Below are 24,798 nucleotides of genomic sequence, written 5' to 3' on the forward strand. Positions count from 1 at the left end.
CTTCACAGGAAACATCGGCTTCACAGTCCGGTGGCGGAGGCGGTGGCAAAAGTCGGGGTGCACCACAACCACGTGAGCAATCCCGACAGACTGACGGCAAAGGCAAGCAAGAAGACTCTGCACGTCAAAGACCCCCGTTTCAGAAGAAAAAAGTTGCTGCACTGACAGCGAGGTATGCCTCAGATGGTACGGACGCACTTAAACTCTCATTGCCGGACCTGTGCAGTACAGAACACCCACAGTTCGGCTCTCGTCGATAGTCTCGTGAGAAAGAGGTTTAAAACCACACTTGACATTTCCAATGGCTTTTACAGCCATAACCTGTCCTCTCTTAGTAGTGAGTGGACGGCGTTCACCTCCGGTGGCAAACAAAAACAATTCAAAAGATTGCCAATGGGCTATAAGAACAGCCCGGGAGTCTTTGCCGCTCGCGTGGTCTCCCTCTTGGAGGGTACAGACCCGGATGCGTACTCGTATGTGGATGATATTTATCTCACAGATGACGAGTTGGACCCGCATCTCCGACGCGTTGATCGCATTATTGTTTTGTTTACAGACTTCGGTTACAAATTCAACTTTGCGAAGTCACACATTGCGGAATATACAGTGTTGTTCTTGGGGTACGAACTCAACAAGGAAGGTCGAGGATTGGCTCCGCACTTTCTAGAGAAGTGCACATGCCTCTGTGCTCCTACTTCACTGAAGAAATTACAATCCCTGCTGGATTTTTTGAATTTCGGTCGAAGTTACATCCCGGATTATGCCCAGCGTATCAAGCCGCTTTACGCCTTGGTACAACCTACTTATTCCAAATCTTGTTGGCTGCCAGAGCATTCAGCTATATTGCAGTTATTGCAAGCTGATCTTTTTGTTTCTAAGTACTTACTGACACGTGATAACCACACTAACCTGGTCATAAGAATAGTGCCCGGCGCAGTTGGTTTCACATACTTAACGTTCAATGAGGGCGACACCGTCCCCATTGCTTACAAATCTCACTTGTACACTTCAGCTGAACTGCTTTTTTCCGCTGTCGAGAAGGTTCTGACAGCAGTGCAGATGGCGATTCTGAAAGATCGAGCGCTGTCGCAAGGAAAACGCATGTTGGTGGTAACACCCTATCCTGCCCTTGAGGCGGTGACAAAAGCGTGTGTACCAAATTCTAAAGCTTTGCATCCAAGGTGGATACAATGGGCTACTTCCTTGACTTCGCCGGACGTCACATTTATCTTTGACGCGGCACTTCAGACTCAGGAGTTTTTGCAGTATGAATTCGTTCATCCGGCTCCTCTGTCCTTGCGCCCGCTCGAGGATTACCATTGTGTCATATACACTGACGGGTCTGCGCAACCCGCAACTGGATCAAAGCACGCCTATTCAGCGGCTTGCGCAATTGTAGTCGGTACTTTCGTAAATGGAGAATTCCAGTCCGATGTCGTGCATACGCAGTCATTGGGTGATTGTACCGCGCAGTTGGCGGAGCTTCGTGCTCTGGTGCTAGCGCTAGAGTTTGCTGATCCCCGAGTCACTACCCTTATAGTGAGTGACTCCTTTTATTGTGTTCAATCTTACAACGACAATCTACATTTTTAGTCTCAGAATGACTACCATGATTCCAAAGGTAGCACGATTAAGCATAAACTGCTTTGGGTTAGAGTGGCAGATCTTAAAGACCGTCTGCCTCTCGTGAATGTAATTCACACTCTTGGTCACCAACGAGTTGGTGTCCATGCTGTCGGCAACAGCCTAGCTGACGAGGCAGCAAAAACAGCAGTGGCGACATACTTGGTAGCAGCAGTTACAAGATCCAAAAGTAAGATCGATGATGACATCTTGGCAGCTATTGCTGCTACAGAGCAGGGAACGAAGCCACCGAGAGGTTTCCCTGCTCGTTACGATTATCGCTTAAGTCCTGATAAAGTCCCATTAGTGAGGATTAATGACGTTGGTGACAGATTGATTCCCAACGCGGACTGCGGACCTTCTTTGAAATTAGTGGCTCACGAGGGCATGGCGTCCGCGCATGCCGGCGTGGCAGCTACTGTATCTCTGCTACAACAACGTTACTGGTGGTGCGGTTTGTACAAACAGGCCAGAGCTTATGTTCTTAATTGCGACATTTGCCAGCAGATTAAATCTTCAACTGCGGCGCGCCCACCACAAACTCAGTTGTACATATCTGATAAACCAATGGGTTGTGTTTATTTAGATCATTGCGGTCCTTTTACCTCTGATACTGCGTACAAATACATCTTGGTTGCAGTAGATTCGTGCACACGTTTTCTGTGGGTGTGGCCACAAAGGAGTGCTGATTCTCGCACTGTCATAAACGATTTGCGTGTCTTTGTTGGGAGTTTTGCATGTGGTACCTTTCATTCTGATCAGGGCCCGGCGTTCGCCTCTAAGGCGTACAAAGAGGCCATGAGAAATTTTGGGGGTCCAGGTCAAATTTTCGTCTCCATACCGGCCTGAGGGTAATAGTGTAGTGGAGCGAATGAACCGTGACTTAAAGCAATCTTTGACAGCCAGAGTTTTGGTTACTGGCCGGAACTGGCTAGCCCACTTGTATGACGTGCAACGTGCACTTAATAATCTCCCTAGAAGGTCTCTGGGTGGGCGGACCCCATACATGATGCTCTTTGGTGTTCGGATGTTTGTTCCAGACCTCGATGGTCTAGACATGGCGGCGTAAGCCGCACCCTTTGACGTAGATGAACACTGTGCTGTATTGCAGAATCATCAAGAAGCCAGAAACAGTCTAGCGAAGGAACACGTACCCTCCTCATCTGAAGCTGAAATTCAGATTCCGGTAGTCGGCTGGCTACCTCGAGTTGGTGATCTGGTCCGTGAGAAGGTGGAGAACAAGAAGGAGTTCGGCCCCTCTTATCGTGCACCGGTTCCAGTGCTTGGAGTGCAGGGTACTAGAACAGTCATTTTACCTCCACTTCCTGGTCGTAAGGATAACAGGTACATTTTGATTGACAATGTCAAACTACAGCGAGTGGCCGATTCTTCTTAGTATGACTCCGGCGGTTTCCTGCCCTTCGATGCTGAGAAATTCTGTTGTGGCCCGAGCTTCTGACACAGTGCCTGATGTTGCCATCGAGATGCATGCCGTTACTGGTCCCTTGTTGCCACAAACACCTAGTGGTGTGCTTGAAGACGTTGAGTATGCTTATCCTGCGGATGTTACCTTGCCTGTTTTACAATCCACAACAGTTGCCCTCTCACAAGACTCTTTTGATTCTCATTCAATGCCTTCCGTTGCCCCGTCCAAAGTTTCGATGTTTGTGGCCTGGTTCAAAAGACATTTTTTAATTCCCCCTTGGACTTACATTTGGCTGGTGCTCATATGTGTTTTTTTGTTTATGTCCATTGGCTTTGTGGTAGTGTTTTTTAGACTTATCAATGGACACTACCTGAATGAAAGGTCTTCGATTCGACTTATTAATGGAACTTTGGCCCCCCACTCCTCATCACACATTATGAAAAGGGACCAGACTTTTGTGAACATTACTGCCTGGCCTGTACGTGATGGGATCGCTTGGGATGCCGTTAAATTTCAAATTCATGGCCCCACTGAAGTGATTAATGTGCCAAATGTATTTCGTGTTTCTATGGGTGATGTCGTTAAGCAGAACATTCACTCAGATGATTGGTATGTTCAAGCCATAGAAGCACTGTTTTCTGATTTGAAATATTATGCTGCGTTTGATGCTGAGGATTTGTATTTAGATACTGCTAATTATGATGAGCAATTTTGTTATCAACATTATGGCACACATTTCCTACACAAAGCAAATACGTTTAGAAATTTTGTAAATTATACACAATGGGAACACTGCCCCGCCCCTAGGATGGGCAGCTCTGCCACGTTGGTAGAAAGGTAGACTTTTTTTTCTGATTTTAGTGTGTCCAATCCGGCCTCCTTTTATTTTAAAGTTGCGCCTGAGTCTGCTTCTAAAGTTAGGCTGACACACACCAAATTATTGTATTCCAAGTCCTTTATGGACGAGTTGGCAATTGGCGGGTATGATCCTTGGAAAGCTACAGTCGATCTTAAATCGGTTTGGGGCTCCAAACGATGGCAAGTACAGGGAACAGAAGCTTTGCATCGTGCCTGTCTTATCCCGAATCATATGTTATTTTTAAGTTCCTCGATTTTTCAGACAACCTGTTTTGGATTGGCTACGTCTAAAAAAATTAAATTCTCCCTCCGTTCCGGATCTGGGTGCTTATCCCAATTGAGGTAATCATACGGATCTATCTCTTGCTATGCTGCAGACACAGGTTTCCAACATGTCCTTCAATATTTCTGAATTGAATGCGGATGGGTGGTTGGTGTGGCAAACGAGTTCGGACTCCTGTCAACATAGGTTTCTGGATTTAAAGCAGGGGTATACACAGGTTTGTGTGGACCCCCGTTTTGAATCTTCTCACACTGTAACTACCTACTCAGTAGGGAAGTTATGCCTGTCTTGGCTGCAACATTCCACTTTAGCGTCTGTTAAACTTCATTTAGCACGATTAAATGACAAAATAGATTTGAATGATTTTGTTAAGGGTCCTGCTGTTGGCAGGCCCAAACGATGGGTGTATGCTATTGATAACGAAGTTTGGAAGTTATCACAAATTGAGGCTGCATCCAGATTACGTGCTATTGATCAAGCCAATATGGAAAAGGTGTTGGCTGTAATAGATAATAGTATTAACACTCTCTCTTCTAGAATTTATACCTTAGATAATATTGTATCATCTGTGGTAGACATTGTGCAGGATGATTTGTCTGTATTGTATCATGGTCAAAATCAGTTGCGTTCTATTATGCAGTTTGCATGGACGTTGCAAACTTTAAAGGCAGGGAGAGTCCCTTGGGATTACATGAATACTTCATCTTTGTTCCTTCCTTTTAATTTAACTGCAAAACAGCAGTTCATGTCCATGAAAGATTCTACATATTCATTACTACACATTGAAAAGTTAGAACCTTTGCCTTTCTCTGTTGCTGAATTGAATTCTGCTGTGTGGCTTGTACATGGGTTGATCACGTTACCGTTCCCCAGTTTAAGTTTAGTTCGTGCATGAAACATTATGCGTTAGGCAGATATGAACAACTTGGTACCGCCTTCCTGCACGAAGTTTGGTCACTCTCTTTCACATATAGATGTGTGAGAGACGGCAAGGAGGTTTACTTGAAAGGTGAAGAGTGCACTTCCACTCCGGATCACTCTGTTGTGTGTAGGCACATTCAATTGCATGGTGCATGTAATGTGCACGCCCCTAATTTAGCTTGCATCCTGAAAGGGATTCCTGTGCCAGTTATAACGCCGTCTTTTACGCTGCTTGCTAACGGTAGTTATTTGCAATTAAATAATGAAGCTTGCTGTGGGATGTTAGTGGGAATTCCCTACATAGTAACTGTATCACAGAGGGTAGTTTGCTGTAATAACGTCCTAATCCCACCCCCGCATGGCCGGCTCGATGTATCCATCTGGCCTTCCATTCCAACCTTGAAAGCAGAGTTCAACAAGATGAGCAGAATAAGGGCTCTATTGTCTCAGAAAGAAGTCGCGTTGACTTCATCCCGGGAAACATTTGTCCTTCACGTAGCAAACACGCGCACTGAGGTGCAAGCGCTTTTAAATACTGATCTACCCCTTCATTTTGGGACTCTGATACAGACTATCTTTAATGCCTCAGTCACAAGCGGCATAGCTCATTTTTTTAAACTTGTGGGCTCCGGCCTCGTGACCTCTTTTCAAACTATTATTGGAGTGATCCCGGCCTTTTTTCATTCTATTTTTTCCAGCGTCTTCGGAGGTCTCCCTTTGCTTCTCGCCCTCATTGCTGGAATACTTTTGTTGATCTGCGCCCTGCGCTATGGATGCACAACTTGCGTCACACGACAACATGTCCCGGCTGCTCCATCTTCGTAACCGGATGCTTGAATTCTATGGCACTTTACCGCTGGCAACTCTGAGCGTAGCCTATGGATTGTCCTTCCGGTTTGCCTACTTTACTTGTGTGCAGCCAGTCTTTCATTGCCTAGATTGTCCGTTCCAATGGGCTCTGGATTTGTGTCTGTCTAACTCGGTGTCTCCTGACTCGGATTATGATCGGCTAATGAGCCCCTTAGTGGCTCATGAGTTGGACTGTTCTGGTGTCGGGATTATGGCCTGTGCAGCAGCGCATGGAGTTCTTGGAAATTGGGACATCGGAACGGCTGCGATTGACTTCTTAGTAAGAAGTTATCTTGAAGAACACGCCAGTTGTCCTCGTCTGGTGCTGGAAGCTCCGGTGGTTGAGGAGCATGTATGTTCCTTCCCCGTCCTGAACTGGATGGCAGATACTTTTGCGGAACGTTCCAATGATTTCCTCTTGGAAGCCGTTGCAACTTATTGTGCCTATACATTGATGGATTTACTTTTTTTTACTTTCATTTCGTCCTACGTCCTTCTATGATGTTTTTTTTATCCTCTACATGGTTTTTTTACTCCGTTTTAACTTTTTCTTTGTTTTTTTTTTCTTCGAACTTTTTCACTTACCTTCTATGGACTTACAGTTCATGCCCTTGGTTCCGTTCTATCAAACTTGAACTCTGCGTTCTTGCAAGTGCGCCCCTACTGGTTAGTGGTCCGATCAAGGGGGGGTGTAGTGAAGATCGTTATCTACATATGTACAATGCTAAGTTAGCATAACCGCGTTAGATGTTAGAATGCCATCTTGCTGCTTTTACTGCTTTTTCACACGACACTGCAGTCACATGTTATTCAATTGAGAAATGCTTACTCGACTTTGCTTCACATGAGAACTGTCTGTTGTTAACATCCCAAACAGTGAGCAGCGACCTTGGTCTGTACACAGTGTAAAAGAAACAGTCTGGGTCGCTAGACGGTGCATGTTGTTGAGTTCAGGTTGATCGGCCCACTAGTTTAGCCATAACACGCATGCAGCTGCAAATACCTGAATGTCGAGTGCTTTTAATATTGCAGTGTTACATGTTTTCATTACATTCGGAAGAAGAGCGTTCCTAGGAGCAGAGCATAGCTGATCCTGTGATGTGAACTCTCTGAGCTGATCTTTACGGTATGGGGTTCCCCATTCAAGCCTAGAGACATTTTATTAGTCTAATAATACTATTAGTGTGTTAGAGAAAGGAAGGTGGCTTAGATCCACTGTCATTTTAGTATGATTGCTCCTTTCATTTTCTATGGTATTGTAACTATGCTGATGGTTTTGATTTTAATCGTTTGTCTGCTTATGTTAGCCAAACTGCTGCATTTTAGGACACGAGGTTTATAAAATAAACTCTTTAAACTTTTACCGTGTCTCTGTTTATTCTGTTGTGGACTGGTATGAGAATAATTACAAAAAGGTATTTCTGATTCCCACCATTCCTGAGAAATATACTAAGTCGCTTGTTCTGGGTTGTCTATACATTGGGACCGCCGAGCTAAACCTCGGATAACGAATGAGACACTGGTGCTGGCCAGATGAGGGGTTGTGGGTTCTGAGGTGAGTTTTTGGTACACCGCAATTCACTGAGGGCCTGGGTTCCTGCGCATAGTTCTGCGCATAAGCAGAATCCCTGCAACAGCCCTAGCTTACCGGGAAACCCCGTGTCTAACAACTTCCACAGCTTTTTCATTAACAATCAGATCTATTTGGAAAATTGTTGTGTTGTGTTAACAGTGTCAACCTGTTTTATACATGTGAAATGGATCCTTAACATACAACTCCAATACTCTCAAATAGTTAATTACCATTTTTGAAAATGAGAAGAGTTAATTAGATTTTAGTTAGCAAAGGGTAGACCAATGTGGCATACGCACGTAGCTGCACTAAACTGGTGTTATATGAGAGTTTGCTGACAGTGCTTGAACATCTAAGAAGTCCACAAAATATTTTAGAGTAGCACACGAAAAAGCAAAAGGTCAGAATGGAACATGTGTGTTCTGAACATCTCGCAAGTCGTCCAAGTGCCAGAACACATCAGAAGAAGGCAGAGGGAAGTTCCTAAAATTAAACAAATGTTGTAAGGAAGACGGTCAAACATGGATATAATCTAAAAAATATATATATACGGCATAGATTCTCAGTGTACATGCATCAGGATTCCCTCTGAGATAGACACAGCTTGGAACTGATTCCAAAAGAATCCTGCTTTTTGGGTAAAATGATACAGAAGAAAATTGTGTATGACACTGGTCATAAAAGAAGGATGTTTTAATAACTCCCATTCCCCTACGTATCATGAAGATAATGCACATTGAAACTTTAGCAAATGCCTGAAAAAGTGACTTTCTGTATCTCCTAGTAAAGGGATTACTCCTGGCCAAATGGCGTGAGAAACAGTGAGATCTACTCATGCATTTTAAAAGAATGCACAACAGTGATAGAAGTGTCCTCTTTAAGAGATAATTGAGTAAAACATATTGATTTTTTTTTATTGGGCCTCACTTCCATACTATGGGCCCGATTTCGATGTTGGGTGGAAAGACATCTGACAGCTATTCAGAGGCATTCTGCCTGACATCGGTGGTTTCCCTCTGACTGCTGTATTACAATACCGGGGGTCGGATGGAATCCTGCGGGGGGATTCTGCTGCACTTCCGCGTTGGAAGGACTCCTAATCCCATTATGACGGCTCAGCCAGCCTAGTCTATATGTGTAACTTGGGCATGTGCAAAACGAGCATAATAAATGATTGGATTTTTATGAATGAAGGGATTTGTAGAATGCACAGCTTCTCAACTGGTTGTCCTGGCACTAAAGACTACTGGTAAACCCCAACAACAAAGACCTGTGTGCAAACGTTCCCTACAAAATGCAGGCAAAGAGCCAAGTTTTTAGTTTCCTGTGAAAAGCTTCCTCCAAAGGAAGAGACAGAATTTCCAAGTGAAGCTAGTTCCAGGCTTTGGCAGCTAAGAAAGAGAACGACTTACCTTCCCTCCTCATATGCTATATTCAGGGCACTACCATCAAGGCTGCAACCGCTGATTGCAAAGATCTGGCAGGGCCATAGGGAGAAAATCTAACTGCAAGATAGCCCAGGCTGGCTTGGAACAGCGCCCAATGAACCAAGGATAGTGGTTTAAAAAGCACCCACTTATTGATGAGCAGCCAATGGAGAGATCTTAAATAAGGTGAAATCAACGTCTAATTAGGATGGGTCAAGACAAGGCAGACGACAGGATTTTGCACAACCTGGAGCTGGTGTAGCCGAACCTCTGGTGCCCCCAGATAGAGAGTGTTGGCTTTGTCCAACCGAGAGACGACCAGTGCATGGGCCACGGTCTCTTACACTGTGTAGGTAGCAAGGTGAAAGCTCTTGATGGATCGAAGCAACTCCAAACAGATGCCAACCATTGCCGAACACTGCAGTTGCCAATAGAGGTGATTTTCGAATTTACCTCTCAGATTTTTAACCACTGGAGATGGAAGAGAAAGGGAAACACACAAGATGATGGACGGAATGTTGCACATTGGCAAAACATTCACCCCCAGTCACAGATCTGGGTTTAATCCATCGTTATTTTGCTCACCACGCCACCCCAGTTCAGACATGGCCATATGCAAATCAGTCTTGACCCTGAGCCTCATGGGAACAGTCCAGCCCGAACTGCCAAGCCATGTCTTCCCTTTACCGGAATCAAGCATCCTAGGACCGGTTTCGGGGTTTCACCCCTCTTCAGCCAGGATAGCTTGACTCCAGTGGCGTAGTGAGCACGGGACCCACGTCTGGGCACACCCTTCTCACAAGGATGGAAGAGAAATAGCCCGCAAAGCAGAATGCCAGGCTACTTCCCAAAAATTGGGGGGGTGTGAGAGAGAAACAAAAGAACTTCTGTTTTCTCAGATTTGCATTTCAGCTGGTTACTCTGCATCCAGCTGAAAACCCCCTGCTTGCAATCTTTGAAAGTCTTATCGAAAGACAAAGTGCAGCTGGGTGCCATCAGCATGAGAAACATATTTGACTCCAAGAGAATTCACCACTGAAGCCTGCGGGGCTTAGTTCCCAGAAACTGCCTGTACAGACCACAGTCACGTAAGTAGCATGTAGTTGCATATGTAAGTATGGTCTGTAGAGACAGTTTCTGTGAAATTTGCTCATTTTGCACAAACCAAAGTTACACTCTTTACCTAAACCCATCAGTGACCACAGAAATGGTCTGACAATTTCCTAAAGTGTAATTAAATGAAAGAAACATTAAACATTCTTGTGGATATTTCTAATAAACTAATACTAACTTTATCACTGTATAAAGTAGAAATGTATAGTCGTTGATATATATATATATATATGGTGTTCTGATATTAACTTGGTAAAATCATAGGGCCTCATTTATTTTACTTTTTGTGACATTCCATGGCACACAGCCGCGGCCCGTGGAGGGAGTTCCGTGGGGCGGAAAGGCGGGGCGGGGGAGGGGCAGGGTGGGGGGTACTAAAAACTGGAATATGGATAATTAGAGGTAAGTAAACAATTAAATAAATAAAACGAATTTCGTAGCGCGCGCTGCATTGCATTTTGCGATGCAGCGCGCGCTACGAAATTCGTTTTATTTATTTCTTTCCCTTCCTATACATAAACAAACCTTTTAAAAAATGCCATTTCATAACTTTCAAGTGTGCTGCATGAAGCAGCACACATGAACGTTTCAAAATGGCATTTTAGGATTGTTTAGGTGCAGGAAGGGAGACCTTCCTACAAATAACCAATCCTCCCCTGCACACAGACACCCTTGCACTCTGGTGAAAGGGTACTTACGTTGGCGCTAAGTTGTTAAACTTAGCGCCATTGCATGGGGAAACGCAAGGCTGCACCACATTCTTGTAAATGTGGTGCAGCCTTCTTTTTGGCTATGACGTATATATTAGCATCGAGACTTCTGTGAGTAGCTGTGAGTATAGGACAACCACTGCATGTGCACAAGCAAGCAGCTGTGATATTGAACAATTTGGAAATGTAGTTTATTAAATATTAGAGCTGGGATGTCATTGTACCTAGATTGATCAATAAAGGAACATACATATTGGTTAAATTGTTGGGACACTTTAATATAACTTTTCTCTTTGTTTATTCTCCAGATAACTTGGAAGAAGAGTACGATGACGTAACCATCAAAATGATCATTGCCATTGTGCAAGCAGTGGGATTTTTCAACTCCTTCAACAACCCGGTGGTGTACACATTCATGAACGAGAACTTCAAGAAGAGCTTTGTGGCTATCCTCTTCTGCAGCCTTCGGAACCCTGAGCCGGCGGAGAAGAGGGAGAGCCTGCTGTCCGAGAGACCCAAAGTGGGTCCATCAAACTATGTCCATCGCAAAGAGGGTCGGGGTCCAGCCTGCCATTTGAGCGCGGAGAACCTGGAACTGAGACTGTGTGACCAGCTGCCCTCGGCCAAGCTCGAGTCTGTCCATTCCCCCGCGGTGGTCACGTACCCTCACACGAGCGACCACAAAGACATGTTGCCCACTGGCCAGTCTGCATGAGCCACCACAGCCAAAGTCTGTGATCTTCGCAAAGAAATTGCCGTGTTTTGGGCTAAATCTAGGAGCCATCTTATCTGTTTTCAAGCAACTCCTCTTTGTGCCATATCTTTTTTCTGGTTCATGATCAAACACCTGTTGTTACTTTTTATATGACGTGAAAGAAAAATGCACAGCCTCTAAGATGGAAAAGATATTGAAGACATTGTTCGCCAATCCTATTTCGTCGGAATTTATGGGGCATTTTATTGCACTGGATAAATATTGATACCATAGGGTATGTTATTTATTGAGTGTGCAAAATAGCACCTAGTATGAGTTTCTGAGGAATAAGATGTTTGCCACGACAAAATCCCCATTGTACAGTAAATACCGTACACTTTTCTAGTTAAATTCCAGCAGGATTGACTTGACGAAATGTAATGACGTTTGAGATATTGACTGCTCCTTGTAATTCCGAAATGTGGTAATGCTACCAGCGCATATGCAAGCAGGGGTTTGTGCCTCAATCAGAAAACACCAACCCACTCGGAATCAGACCCAACGTGGGGTTAAGCGAAAGCTATGGGGTTGTCCAGATGGAAGGACAGCATTACACAGCCTCTGCTCCTATTTATTTCTTGCGCTGGGAGTGGCTTGTGGTTCGTATACACTTATTGCAGCGTGGTTTTATATTTCTTGTTTTGGGAGAATTTTATCAAGGTATTAATTTACTTGTGCCTCAATTTTGGTACAAACCTAATTTCCAACTGCCCCCAGTTGGCAGGATTCACAAAGCTTCCTCTGTTAGAAGTTGACTTATTCTAAACTTAAGTGAAAGTTACAGCTGAATTTCCAGCCAGTGCTATATGTGTTCCGGTGATTGCATGTGGTGGGCAGTGGCAATGATTTTGAGGGATCAGATTTTATATTTCCAGTTTAGATTTTGACCCACAGAAAGAGAGAGAAAGGCAAAAAAAGGAGAAAGTAGAAGGAAGAGAAAGATAGGAACACAGTTTCAAAGGGGGACAGCGAGAATGAAAAGAAGTGAAATCAACAGCTAGGAAGTTAAAGGCGGTGGAAAAAAGTGGCATGGGATAGAATCAATTCTAGGCGACTTTGGTATTTGGCATTCCAGAATTTTGGCAGCACCAGGCTTCTAGGAAAATATTGGACCGCTGCACGTGTTTGTCTGTTTTTTTTATTTGTATTTTTGTTCACCCCTGTCCAATAAATATGAATATTAATATGCACCCCTTCACGAAAAGAACGTTTTAAATTTGGTCCAATGTCAGTATGTAAGGGTGCTAAAGCGTAAGGAAAATATGGCCGTGCTTCGATGTGGGTGTTGAGGTAAAGTCTGGATCCCAGTCAATATGCCAATCCTGCCTTTGGTGGAAGTGATAATTCAGCTTTAATACAGCTACCCACCAGGCATCTGCAGGTGTAACATCACCACACACTTCTAGATCAGGCCCTGCGTGCATTTCATGGGTCAAACAATTCGGTTCAATTGACAAGTTGAGTTTAGGACTTCCATTTCCTGGTTCCACGGGTGATACCTAAGTGAACCACACTTCTTCCCCGGATGATGGCCACTTTTCACTTTTGTGTCTGCGTAGTGAAGGATGGACTTGAGGACAACATTACTTCAATAGTTTTTATTCCAGATGCTGGCGAGGACACCCAGAAGAGGGTCCAGTGGTCTTGCATTTAGTGCAGATGGACAGATGAACGGATAACGTCACAGAGTTCTTGCTATGTTTGTCTCAGGGGAGACACGGGGGTGGGGACATCAAATAGTGTTCGCAATGCTTTTTTAATTCAGGTGTTAGAAGAAATGTATGGACAACTTCAAAGGTGTCACATTGTCTTTAATCTTATACAATGAAAGCGAAACAAAGATGACAGCGCATGGCTGATGACCTGTTTTCTAAAAGACACATATAAATCATCACCGAGCTGTTGTCATATGTGTGGCGGGAGAAAGGTGTGTCACGTGGTTTACCGCAATTCTCTTGATTTCAGGTGCTGGGTGAGACCGATAAAGTCAATATTAATGCAACCTTTTTAATGCAGACACTGAGGAAAAACATTTGGTGCAATTTGTTTTAGTTTCATACACAGAACTATTGTTGAGGTCATATAGGTGTTGCAATTATTTTAATTTTATTCACTTTTAGAGAAAAAATATAAAGCTAACTTTATTGTTACTGTGTTACTCAAAGTCCAAGGTTCTCTCCCGTTGCCAGCTTCGAAGGTCTCATCATTAGTCGCACATAATTAAATGAAATTGCTTACTTTCGTTAGGATTTGCTGCGCCCAGATCTACCCGCTGTGGAAAAACCTCACCTGATTTTTCTGTCCTGAAAAATCACATGAGACTTTGGCTGCAGCAGAGGCCAAGTCTCAGGCCTGTTTATTTCTGGCAGGAAGAAGCGCTGCACGCATCTCCCTGCAAAAAAAACCTACCCCTTATCACCCCTACTCCTCCACCCCACCGCATGAAAGAGTAGACTCTGTGTTGTTTTATGGCAAAAAAAAATGATCCGCCCAATATGGTAATTACCCATTCAATGGGGTTTTTCCTTATAATTGTATGGAACTAGTGCGATTTTACCAATCGGAAATGATACAATCTCCCCAGTGCCAAGCAACTCATAATTACCGCATTGGTTCTGTACCAGTGGCATTGCAGAGTTGTCGAGGGCCCTAGTGCAAGGACAAGGGGCCCCCTTCATCTCCTTGGGTGATAGACCAATGCTATTGGCCACCATCAGCGTTACTCCTCAACCTCGTGAGCATAAACTGAACCAACCATCCTCCTACTCAACCACTCACTGTCCGACACCCCGTAGCACTTGGACACATACTTGCCCTTCAGTGACCAGAAGACTGTAACAAAGGCTTCATGCTTAAAGTGGTCGACACACAGGCGAGTCAATAGCCTCGTGGGAACAGTGACGTCCAGTTCAGTGTCCAATGAACCTCTCCTATCACTCATTGACTTTATGCTTGCCTTTGACCCTGTACAGCACTTCCGTGCATTTTGGCTTGGTTCAAGCTATGCAAATACCAAATACATACATATCCATAGTTCGTTTGGGACTGCGCTTGCATAATCACATGCATGTTTTGACAGGACCCGACTCACCATAGAAGGTGCCTGTCCTACTTACTGTCACAGTAGCTGCATCACTACCATATCCGCCTGACCGGCACATGTAACTGAACAGGTGTGAGCATAGTAACGACCTGCACACCGTGCGTGGAAAGGTCTTCCGTGCTATAGTTGTAATCTTCATAATGCGAACAGTCTAGAAAGCATCCCCCAAACTTCGGAAAGTGCATTTCAGAGAACTGAGCGAATGAAGGTCACTAGTGACCTATGTCAGGTGTAGGAGGTTTATGGAGTTCTATTTTTGTTGCATACTGGCATTTGCTGTCTTGAATTGTGTAGAGGAAAGCAAAGCTACATGTCCATTGAGCCCCCTTCTGCCTCTGGGCCCTGGTGCCACTGCACTCGCTGCACCACTGATACACAGGCCCCTATACTGTGCCACCAAGTAGTAGGAAGTGAAACTACTTCATTAGGTGTTTAAAAGGGTTTTGCACACCAAGTATGACATAGGGGTGTACGTCATGCAGCCGCATAGCAATTATGCTGGGTCCTCATGTGAGCAACAAAAATAGGCCTTTTGCTTCCTGTTTATGAAGTAAATGACATGCACAATAGGGGTGCAATGGGCTCCGCACAGCACTGAGCCCTTGAGCCACTACATCTCTACTGATAGTGATATCACTGACGTCATATGTAGGCGAGCCACTAAACTGTATTGATGTGCAGCCCCCTGGGGCGGCTCCACCATGTGGGCAGAGGAGCGTCGCCCCACTGCTTTCTCACAGTGCGAGAAGCAGAAACATAAAATGGTAATATAAATACCATTTTATGTTTCTGCTTCTCGCAGTGCGAGAAACTAGAAGAAGGGTTTGGTTGGGGGCGGGAGGTTGGGCGGTCCTGCTCGAGTGCAGGGGAGGAATGGCTAGCCCAATGTTGTGGGCCCTGACTGTTTGGTCAGCCCTCTGCAGCCTACATGGAGAAAATGGCCTCCCCATAGACACCTGTGCTGTTGGCGTCCCAGTCAATCACAACGCTGCCATTGCAGCGTTGTGATTGGCTTAGGTGAGGGGATGGAGGCTGCCTGCTTTCTGTTCCTGCAGAGGCAGGAATGCAGGAGCCGGAGCTTGGAAAATGCAGGACCCGGCATCGGTACATTTTTTATTATTATGTAAACCCACCCTCCCCGCGTGACCACTCGCCCGTCCACTCCCGCGCCCGTTCCCCCCACCCGTGAGCCATGCCGGCCACGACTGACAGTCCCACCAGATCCATTCAGAAGAATAGGAGGCAATCCATGCATGAATATTGAACCAGTAGCCGAGCTTTGACGGAAAACTATTCATAATGGAAGCCAGGTTAGAAGTAATGGAATCACCGTAAGACTCATTCAGGTTGTTATATCTTCCTCTTACATCCTTCTCTCATCCATCCACAACCTGTGGGTCAATTCCACAGCCCAGCACTGGCGGATGGCGACTTTTGAAAGTGGCGCGGCTTAAACCCGGCTGTCGATGGAACGAACCAAACAAGCTAGTCCTTTTGTCAATTGGGGGATTCATGAGGCCAAAATAATGCATTTTCCAATAAATGTTGCAAAGATATTTGGTTAAAAAGCAGAACCAGTTGTGAGTGGCTAATTTTTCAATAAAAATTAATTCGTAAAATCGGGTAGCATAAAGAAGTAGGCACGCTGGCCTTCAGAAACAAATAACTTCTGCACTAGTGTGCCAGCCTGTATGCCCTGCACAGACATGTCCAGCTAATGTGCAGAAGATCTCACAAAAGGAACCTGTACAAGCTGAGGACAAATAAAGCGGAGAGGACTGCCTTTTATCAACAAAGCAAAATATAACAAACAAAACCGCTGCCTGTCACTAGAAGGCAAGAAAGATGGGGAAATGGCCGTTTCAAATGTTAATACTGTTTACATAAGGGCCAGCAGCTGAGTAAGATTAACATAGGAGGCAGAATGCGTGAGGAAATCAAATAATGGTATCCTCTTCGGATGGAACGCATGGACTGTACTAATACAGGGATGTCTAAAAAGAAAAACGCCTCTCAGAAGTCCAAAACTCATCAATTCAAAGAAAACACTCTGGAGGAAATACCATCACATTTTACAACGCTTCAGGTAATTTAATTTCCTATTAAAGTGATGCTGAATTTGCCAATAGAAACTCAGGTGCTGAAGTCCGGGCATGCTGAATGCCAATTGGGTCTGCCTGTTTGTGCACACAGTGGCCAACAGACAGCTCGCCTGCCGGCAGCGCTCTCGTTTTTACCCCTTCGCACAGTGCTGTGAGCTGTGCAGTGCTAAGGGTGTGAGCAAGCTGCCAGGGAGAGAGAGAGAGACTGTCACGGGTGAATGAGCAATCACTGTGTGGCTTCAAAACAAAGTCACACGGCGATTGGTCAAGCTGTTTAATTCTCCTGCCCCACATTGCATCTTGAGCCTGGCCATTGGAGTACAGGCCAATCTGCAAAACCAATCTAGATGTTGCTCTCATACTATTTACTGTGTGAGAGCAGCACCAGGATTGGTTTGGTCAGACAAATCCAGCGCTCCATAGGAGACTGGGGAGCTGCATCTGTGTTCTCCCCAGCTCCTAATACAGTGAGTATTTGAAAGGGTTTGAGTGCGCATGTCAGGTTGGACAGCCTAAAACAACTGTCGAACTACATATGCGCACTACAGATGCATCGACCATTTCCAATGCTCCTTCTCTCTCTGCTGCCAGCATTGGCCCAGCCCTGAAAGACCCCCCCTCCTTCACCCCCCTCCCCCCATGCCCCAGCCGGCACAATAGAAAGAGCGCTGCGGTCATAGTATTGGCCTTGGGAACATAGAAACTAGTGAGTGCATATTACATTTTAAATATGCAATACACGGCTCACAGCTTTCGGGGGCAATGCCCCTCTGCCCCAAAGGAGGAACCGCCTTTGCTGCACAGACAATACAGATGGAGAAGGATAACCAGCATCAGGCCCCCTTATGCCTAAGAAAACAGGCTCTACAGAACTTCCTAGTTGAATAATGCACTGCGTTGGGAGGAAGGCTGAAGAGTGAAGTGCCTGCGGAATGCACGTGGATAATCCCATTTAGTCGCCTTTCAAATAAGCCTAGTAAGTAATTTCTTGGAAACTGCCACTGGCGGTGCCTTAGCTTTAGTGAGATGTGCTTAGACACTAAATGGTGAGTGGGTCAGTTCAATGCATAGTATAGTAGGGGGAGAAGCATGGTGCATTTCACCTGGCAAGAGTGGCCTCCTTAGTCAGCATCTTTGTCCCCAAATGTCACAATGAGGAGAGTGTACATTGCCTGGCATTGTTTCTATCTAAAAAAGAATGAGTGGTGCATCTAACATCAAGGTTGTGCTGTGTTTCATCAACCATAGCTTTAAAAAATGTTACGAAAAAGCCCTTGAGCCTGCAGCTGACCACAGAGTAAACATTTTTACGAAAAAAAACATTGAGCTTACAGCTGAGCACAGAGTAACGCAGCGTCGCACTGTACCTGCATGGATCGTCATCAACCAAACGCATATTCGAAATGGGAAAAAATGCAATCAACATCTTAAGACAAAACAGCGATGCAAGTCCATTACCACTTTGCCGTGATGGACTACATTAGAGAGTTAAGCAGGGCATTGAGCCCAGCTGAAATATTGGTGACTGAGAAGTAAGTCTTCCAAGAGAGGTTGTTCAGGTTATTGGAGGCCATAGTCTTGAAGGGCTTGTGCTTTAATCTGCCCATAAACAGATTTAAAGCACAAGACATCATGGAGTGCCTGCCAGGAGGAGGGCATAGGAGCCAAGGGACCAGGTTAGTGGTTGATATGGATACACCTGCAGGGTCAGACCGGCCATATATTCCATCAGGCATTTGGGGGCTTTGGCACTGGAGGTCAGTTTTAGAAAGTTGTTGGCCACCACCTCTATCTCCAGCTCGCTGGGGGTTTATGCTAGTCAACACAGTGTAGTCAAAAAGAGAGTGAGGGAATGAGACAGAGAATAAGAAAGTCAGATAGAGAGAGAGAGTGATGGAGAAAACAGATAATGAACATTAATCGAAAGAAAGAGGAAAGGAACACTGTTAGTTTGAACATGTTCGCCTGTGTTGCTTCTAGTTCTCAGTTCAGTCCTATTGGCTTGGTCTGTTCCTAAAGACCCCAATGGCCACAAACTATTTTTTGCAAATGTCCACCTGGACACGATGCAGCAAAATGTCTGGAAAAGGACATGCATTGCCCATGAACAAGAATGTGAGTTGATATTCTTTAGCAGCGCTTCGCAGCAGAATCCTAGCTTCTTCTGCTTGTGCTGTGCTGTTGTGGAGGACATTGAGGCAGCTGCCTGGGAGGCCAACTTCTCTGAAGATAGGCAGAAGTGGACAAAGGCTACATCCCAAGTTGAACAATGGACTTGCTGCATTTCCAATGGCAAGTGGTCCCATTTCTGGGGAGGTATGGTTTCCTCTGATGAGGGTGAAGTGGCTTTTGGACTCACACCTTGCGAGGCCAAGTTGGACCACCATACTGATACATAATACAAGACTGTTATCAATTTTCTCCAGGGCTTTCAAAATTAGAGTGGACTGAAAATACATATAGAAACACTCCTCTCCAATCAAATCTCAGGCCGTACCCAGAAACATTGGAACTCTCTGCATCCAGGAGTGTAGTTACCCTCAGTTGGAGTTATGGCAGTATGGCAGAGGGTGTGTGTGTGCATAGATCTCAATGTATGGACCTTAAAATGGAGTTGAGGGCTTCTTGATGGAGATCTCACTTGTAAGGAGAGAGGAGATGCCTTTTTAGAATACAGGTTTTTTGATTGTTAACGAGCACACATTGGGAGGGTAGTGATAAAGTACCATGCGAGATGATCCAGTCCTACAGTTCTGCTCCAAGCAGTAGAGGTAATTAGCAGTGAGTTGCTTATGCTTTCTTTTATGGAACAGGTACATGGTGTTGTCTGCCTTGATTATCGCTACTCTGGACCTGCTCATTGGAAGAAAGTCCTTCATGGCCTTCAGGATGAAACTGCCTTCAGCTTCAGCATGTGTATGTAAACGTACACATCTGATATGGCCCACAAAGCACTGATGGAAAGATCTCATCATTTACCCAAGAGAATTAACTCCATTGAGGTAATTTTGATTGTCATGTGAAGCTACTGTAAGCAGAAGGGGACCCACTAGATGATAAGGAGCATGGCCCTACAACCCCTTGCTGGCATTTAGAAAAGAGTTCACTCGGAAATATCCCAGTGTCCAGTCAGGTCGAACCACGGTGATTTAAATGTAATTACCATAATTTTGAAATGCGCTCTGTTGCTTACAGAGAGCCCTTGGAAAGAATTGAGACTGGGTCACACATGTTCGCCTCTTGAAACCCTAGTGAGTAGCCACAGGTTTGCATTCTGCACCAGCTGTAGTCTTTCTAATAGTTTAGCAGAAGCCACCTTTAAATGGAGTTACAGTAGTCCAGTCCAGACAGGTCAAGAGTGCTCACAACAGGTACACGATGATGTACCTGGCTAAGAGCAGCACTCTGGAGAGTCTATTTATAAAAAAAAAGATAAACCCCCTTAGCTTTCAAAGATGGTTCAGCATTGATGAAGATGTAAACGTTATGCATCTTCTTGGAGGGGCGGGCAGGGGGCACATTACACCTAGCAGGTTGAATGTCATTTCATTAACAAAAATATAGTCTAGAAGAAGTGTGGTGTCTTAACAGCTGTTTACAAAAATATTTTTGTAAAGAATGGTCAGGACATTATTTTTTTAATAAATTGACGTTTTGGTTGCAATATTCTGATTATGATATTCTGGTTCCATACCCACTCGACCACTTTAGCCAGATACAATTGGAAATGGTATTCTTGATAATAAAGAGCACAATCTTGGAAGGATGTTGCTTCCAAACGTTGTGGACATCTACTAGCAAATGAAGAAGAGTCAATTTATTAAGCTGGAATACGTGTCTCCCACATTGCATGCCTTTGAGGGTTGCAGAAAGTTTGAAGATCATCTGTGTGTCATCGGCATGCAGCTAAAAACAGACAGGAGCTAGGTGGAGCTCTTTAACCACTACTAGTATTTAATTATTGAATAGATATATGGGCAATGCCGATCATTGTGGGACAACAGGCCTGATTATTTTACTCTGAGTTCCAAGGTGTAGGGCAACTTGATGACTTAACTCCCTTCTTCAGCTAATCTGTGCATAAAAATGGAGTAGTTGATTGTGCTCAAGGAAGACAAAATCAGCACTCCATGATAATGCCATCTACTAATTTTCTTAGATCATCTAACAATGGCAGCACAACTAATGCTGTGCTAAGCCCCAGGCAAGACCCCGCTAGGAAAGTGGCCTAGAAAATAGGATGGGTTTATCTGGTTCAGTCCTTCAATGGTTCAAATCCTCTCTCAAAAACAGAACGCAATCTTTCATGGTGAACAAAAATCTTTCTCGCTCCTCACTAAAACCCTCTGGGTGTACCACAAGGCTCTACCCTATCCCCCACTCTATTCAACCTATATGTCGAACCGCTAACCGAACTATTACAACAGGCAAACACAGCCTACCTCATGTACGCGGACGACACCCAACTTTACATCAAGATCTCCTCTATTGAAGACATAATATCGATGAACATGGCACTCAAAAAGACCGCCAACTGGCTAACAACCAACTTCCTCAAGCTAAACTCACAAAAAACTGAATTTCTTCTAATCTCCCCCCCTAATAATTCCCAGGAGACCAAGGAATGGTCCAAGTTGATCACTGCACTTAACTTTACACCAACTCTGGTGGACTCCACCAAATCACTTGGGATTACTATAGATAAGAACCTTAACATGAAAACACACATCAACCTGTTAGCTAAAAACGCACGCTTTCACCTCAGCTATCTCAGGAAAATGAAAATTTTCATCGATAACCAGGACCTCAAAACTGCAGATCAATCCTTAGTCATCTCAAGGCTGGAGTACGAATGCACCACCCTTGCGGGACTTCCCAAAATCTCAATCGCCCCATTAAAAGCCTGTCTCAATGCCGCAGCAAGACTCCTAACAGGATCCAGGAAATTTGACCACATATCGCCACACCTGAAAGTGCTCAACTGGCTTCCTTTTGAAGCTCGAATCCACCTGAAAATGGCATGCATCACTCACAAAGCGCTTAACCACAATACTCCCCAGTACCTATCCCAAAAACTGACATTCAAGAAGTGCTGATAATTTACTTCTGAAACCCTCACGCTTTAGAAAGAAAAAAACTTCTGACAGAGCATTCTCCGAAGCAGCACCAAGAATATGGAACTCGCTTCCTCCCTACATCAGAAAAATCTCCTCTACTCTTCTATTATTAAAAGAAGCAAAATCATTCCTTATGTGCAAATTCCTACCATAACTATCACATGGACCATTCCAGATGTACACCCTAAACTTGCCCCTGCTATCCCTCGAAAGACACCTTCGCTGCTCTTGACCCGTTGCTTAGAAATACTCTCATGCTTGCGACCTTACGAACTTTATAAATAAGTTGATCTTATGTATGCTATTCTTTTTTGCAAATTGTTTTATTCGTATTGTGCCCTCAGTGTAAAGCGCTCTGATACCCTTCCCTGGGTCTGGTCCGCGCTATAGAAACCTCTAAAAATAAAAATAAAATAAAAATAAAGGCCAACCATCAATTTACCTCTGAAAACCCTTGAATCTGGTTAAAAGCCAACCTATTGAGCAGTTTCCCCAGGTCGGAAAGCAGGGAAGTCGAGTAGAAATTGTTAATATCCGCTGCTTTAAAAAATTATTTTTAGAGCAGGCTTAAATACAGCTTTATCTGCCCACATAGATTCATGTACTCAAAAAAAGATCATGAAAAAATTATATTCATATATGCATATTTAGAGGTGATTTGGGTCACCCCTTTTCATGCATTGCTCTTTTTAATTGTCAATCACAACTTATTTTTCCCCACAACAGCACAACACTTGAGGCGATGGGTCAGCGCCCTTCAGCCACTGGCTCTCTTGCATTGTGAGTGGCAGCATTGTGCATGATCACATGTGCACATGTTCATTAAAAGAAGCTCTCTTCTGTGCGAGGGCTTGTGGGCTAATATTTTATTTTACCAATGTGTTTTGCTGTCAAATAAAAAATAAAGCTTTATTCGATTATAAAATAGTGCAATCATAAAAGCAGTACATACACCAAAATGTTCAAAATAACAATGCATAAAATTAGATCACTCCATTAACATCAGTCGTACATAAAAATTAAAAACATTGATATAATCCGGGATAACAAAAATTAAATCCAAAGTTCATTAAAACACTATACTCTTCCTATAAGCAACCACCGTTTTTAAAAACATCGCAACTTTCCAGATCATATCCGCGTTGTCCAAGGTTTGCAGTGCAATATACGCAGGTCGGCAAGTCCTGAGCCCCATCATTTTTAACATTGGTCGTATCGACACTTTCCTAATATCAGAATAAAACCCACAAAAAAGATGACATGGATGGTGGATTGACATGAGCAATCGTCACAAGGACAGACTGTCATAGTGCGGCTCCAATTATTCATGTTAGGAAAGCTGGTAAGTCTATGGAATATGCTGAGTCTGAATCTTGTTAATAAAAACCTATCATACCATACCATGTCATGGCAGTTAGTGATTTTGGGCGGATGCCTAGGATAATAGCATGATAGTCTTCTGGTATAGGATAACCCAGGGTGGCCTTGATATGATTTAGGATCTCCTTCCAGAAGATTTGTACCAAAGGACAAGCCTTATGTGATGGAAACCGGCTGTTGATGCAGCAAAGCACCAGCATGAGGCAGAGTCCATTGGAAACCTCGTGTGGAGACGGGACGAAGTATAATACCACTGTTGGTGAATGCTTCTGTGGGTGGGTGGTATTTCCCAACAAAGAAGTTCTCAGTGTTTCTGGGTGATGGTGGTGACGGTGTCAGTGGACCATTTCCATTGATAGTGGTGATAAGGCAGAAGGAATGACTGTTGCAAGACAGCGCATGACTTGGAGATTAGCCCCGAGTACCTTCAAAGTTTTGGACATGTTGCTCAAAAGAGGAAAGTGGGCGAGTGCTGGCTTCTGTATTGGAAGCGTGAAGGGTGCGATGCGGAAGCTGGAAATATCAGTGACAGGCAGACTCTGGGAGACGAAAATCATTCTTACACTGATCAAAGGACTTAATCGTCTGGCCCTTGAAGAGGCCATGTAATAGCCTACACTCACCCTTTATCCAATCTGGAAGGATTTCCGGGGAGGGCAGGGCAGAAGTCGGGATGACATGCAATTGGGGAATTTCAAGATGGGAACGTGGTCAGGCCCTGTCTGGTCGAAAGTCTATCCCATATCTCTAATACCATGTAGATAAGGGTCGCAATGTAAGCAGTGCATGGGCAGGAGTGTCTAGGCAGGCTAGTGAGTTCCCAGAGCAGTCTACTAGTGACCACTTTGTCTATGTGAACCCAGTGTTTCTAACTCTCCCACACTGCCCACTCAGAAAGATAGCGTAAAAGCGCAACCAAGTAATAATCCTGGAGATTGGGACAAGCAAGTCCCCCTCGGTTCTGTGGAAGCATGAGTAGCGCAGCAGGGATGACGGGGTGCTTCCCTTTCCATATAAAAGAGCTGAGATCTGACTGTAACTGGGCGATATCCTCCAAGGGGATAGACGTGGGCAAAGATTGAAATAAATACAGGCGGATGTTCATTTTAACCATGTTAATGCGGCCTAACCAGGAGATGTGAAGTGGCATCCATCTCCAAAGATTTTCCAGAAACACTTTACGGTGTCTTCACCAGTTCACACTCTTCCAGGTAGACAGGGAGTTTGTGATTGTGAGGTCTAAATACTGTAGAGAGTGGGGGTCCATTGAAAGGGGGAGAGAATCTGCAAATGGAGGAGGTGATGTGGTGGGAGGGTAACGTTCAGCGCCTGTAATTTCACTAGGTTAATCTTATATCTGGACACCCATTCATATGCTCAGAGGATATGAACCACTGCAGGGTGGAAGGTGTCTGGATCTTATAACAAGAGGAGGAGGTCATCTGCATATAGGAAAACCTTATAGTCGTGGCCTCCGGAGGGGATCCCCCTAACGTCTGCTGAGAGTCATAAGTAGATAGCAAGGGGGTTGCCTGCGAGGGCGAAAAGGAGAGGAGATG

General features: G+C 44.5%; 1 protein-coding gene across 1 annotated transcript in view; it reads left to right on the top strand.

Annotated features, from left to right (window-relative positions):
* The window catches only part of LOC146784372 (pyroglutamylated RF-amide peptide receptor-like), a 1,315,107-nt gene extending 1,302,380 nt beyond the window's left edge, over window positions 1–12,727 (top strand). Inside the window, exon 6 of the mRNA XM_085634463.1 lies at window positions 11,092–12,727. Coding sequence (XP_085490589.1) covers window positions 11,092–11,498 — 407 coding nt within the window. The 3' untranslated portion in view covers window positions 11,499–12,727. The remainder of the gene's footprint in view (window positions 1–11,091) is intronic.
* Window positions 12,728–24,798: the final 12,071 nt, after the last annotated feature.

Source organism: Triturus cristatus, chromosome 11 (assembly GCF_964204655.1).
Source record: "Triturus cristatus chromosome 11, aTriCri1.1, whole genome shotgun sequence".
NCBI classification, from domain to species: domain Eukaryota; kingdom Metazoa; phylum Chordata; class Amphibia; order Caudata; family Salamandridae; genus Triturus; species Triturus cristatus.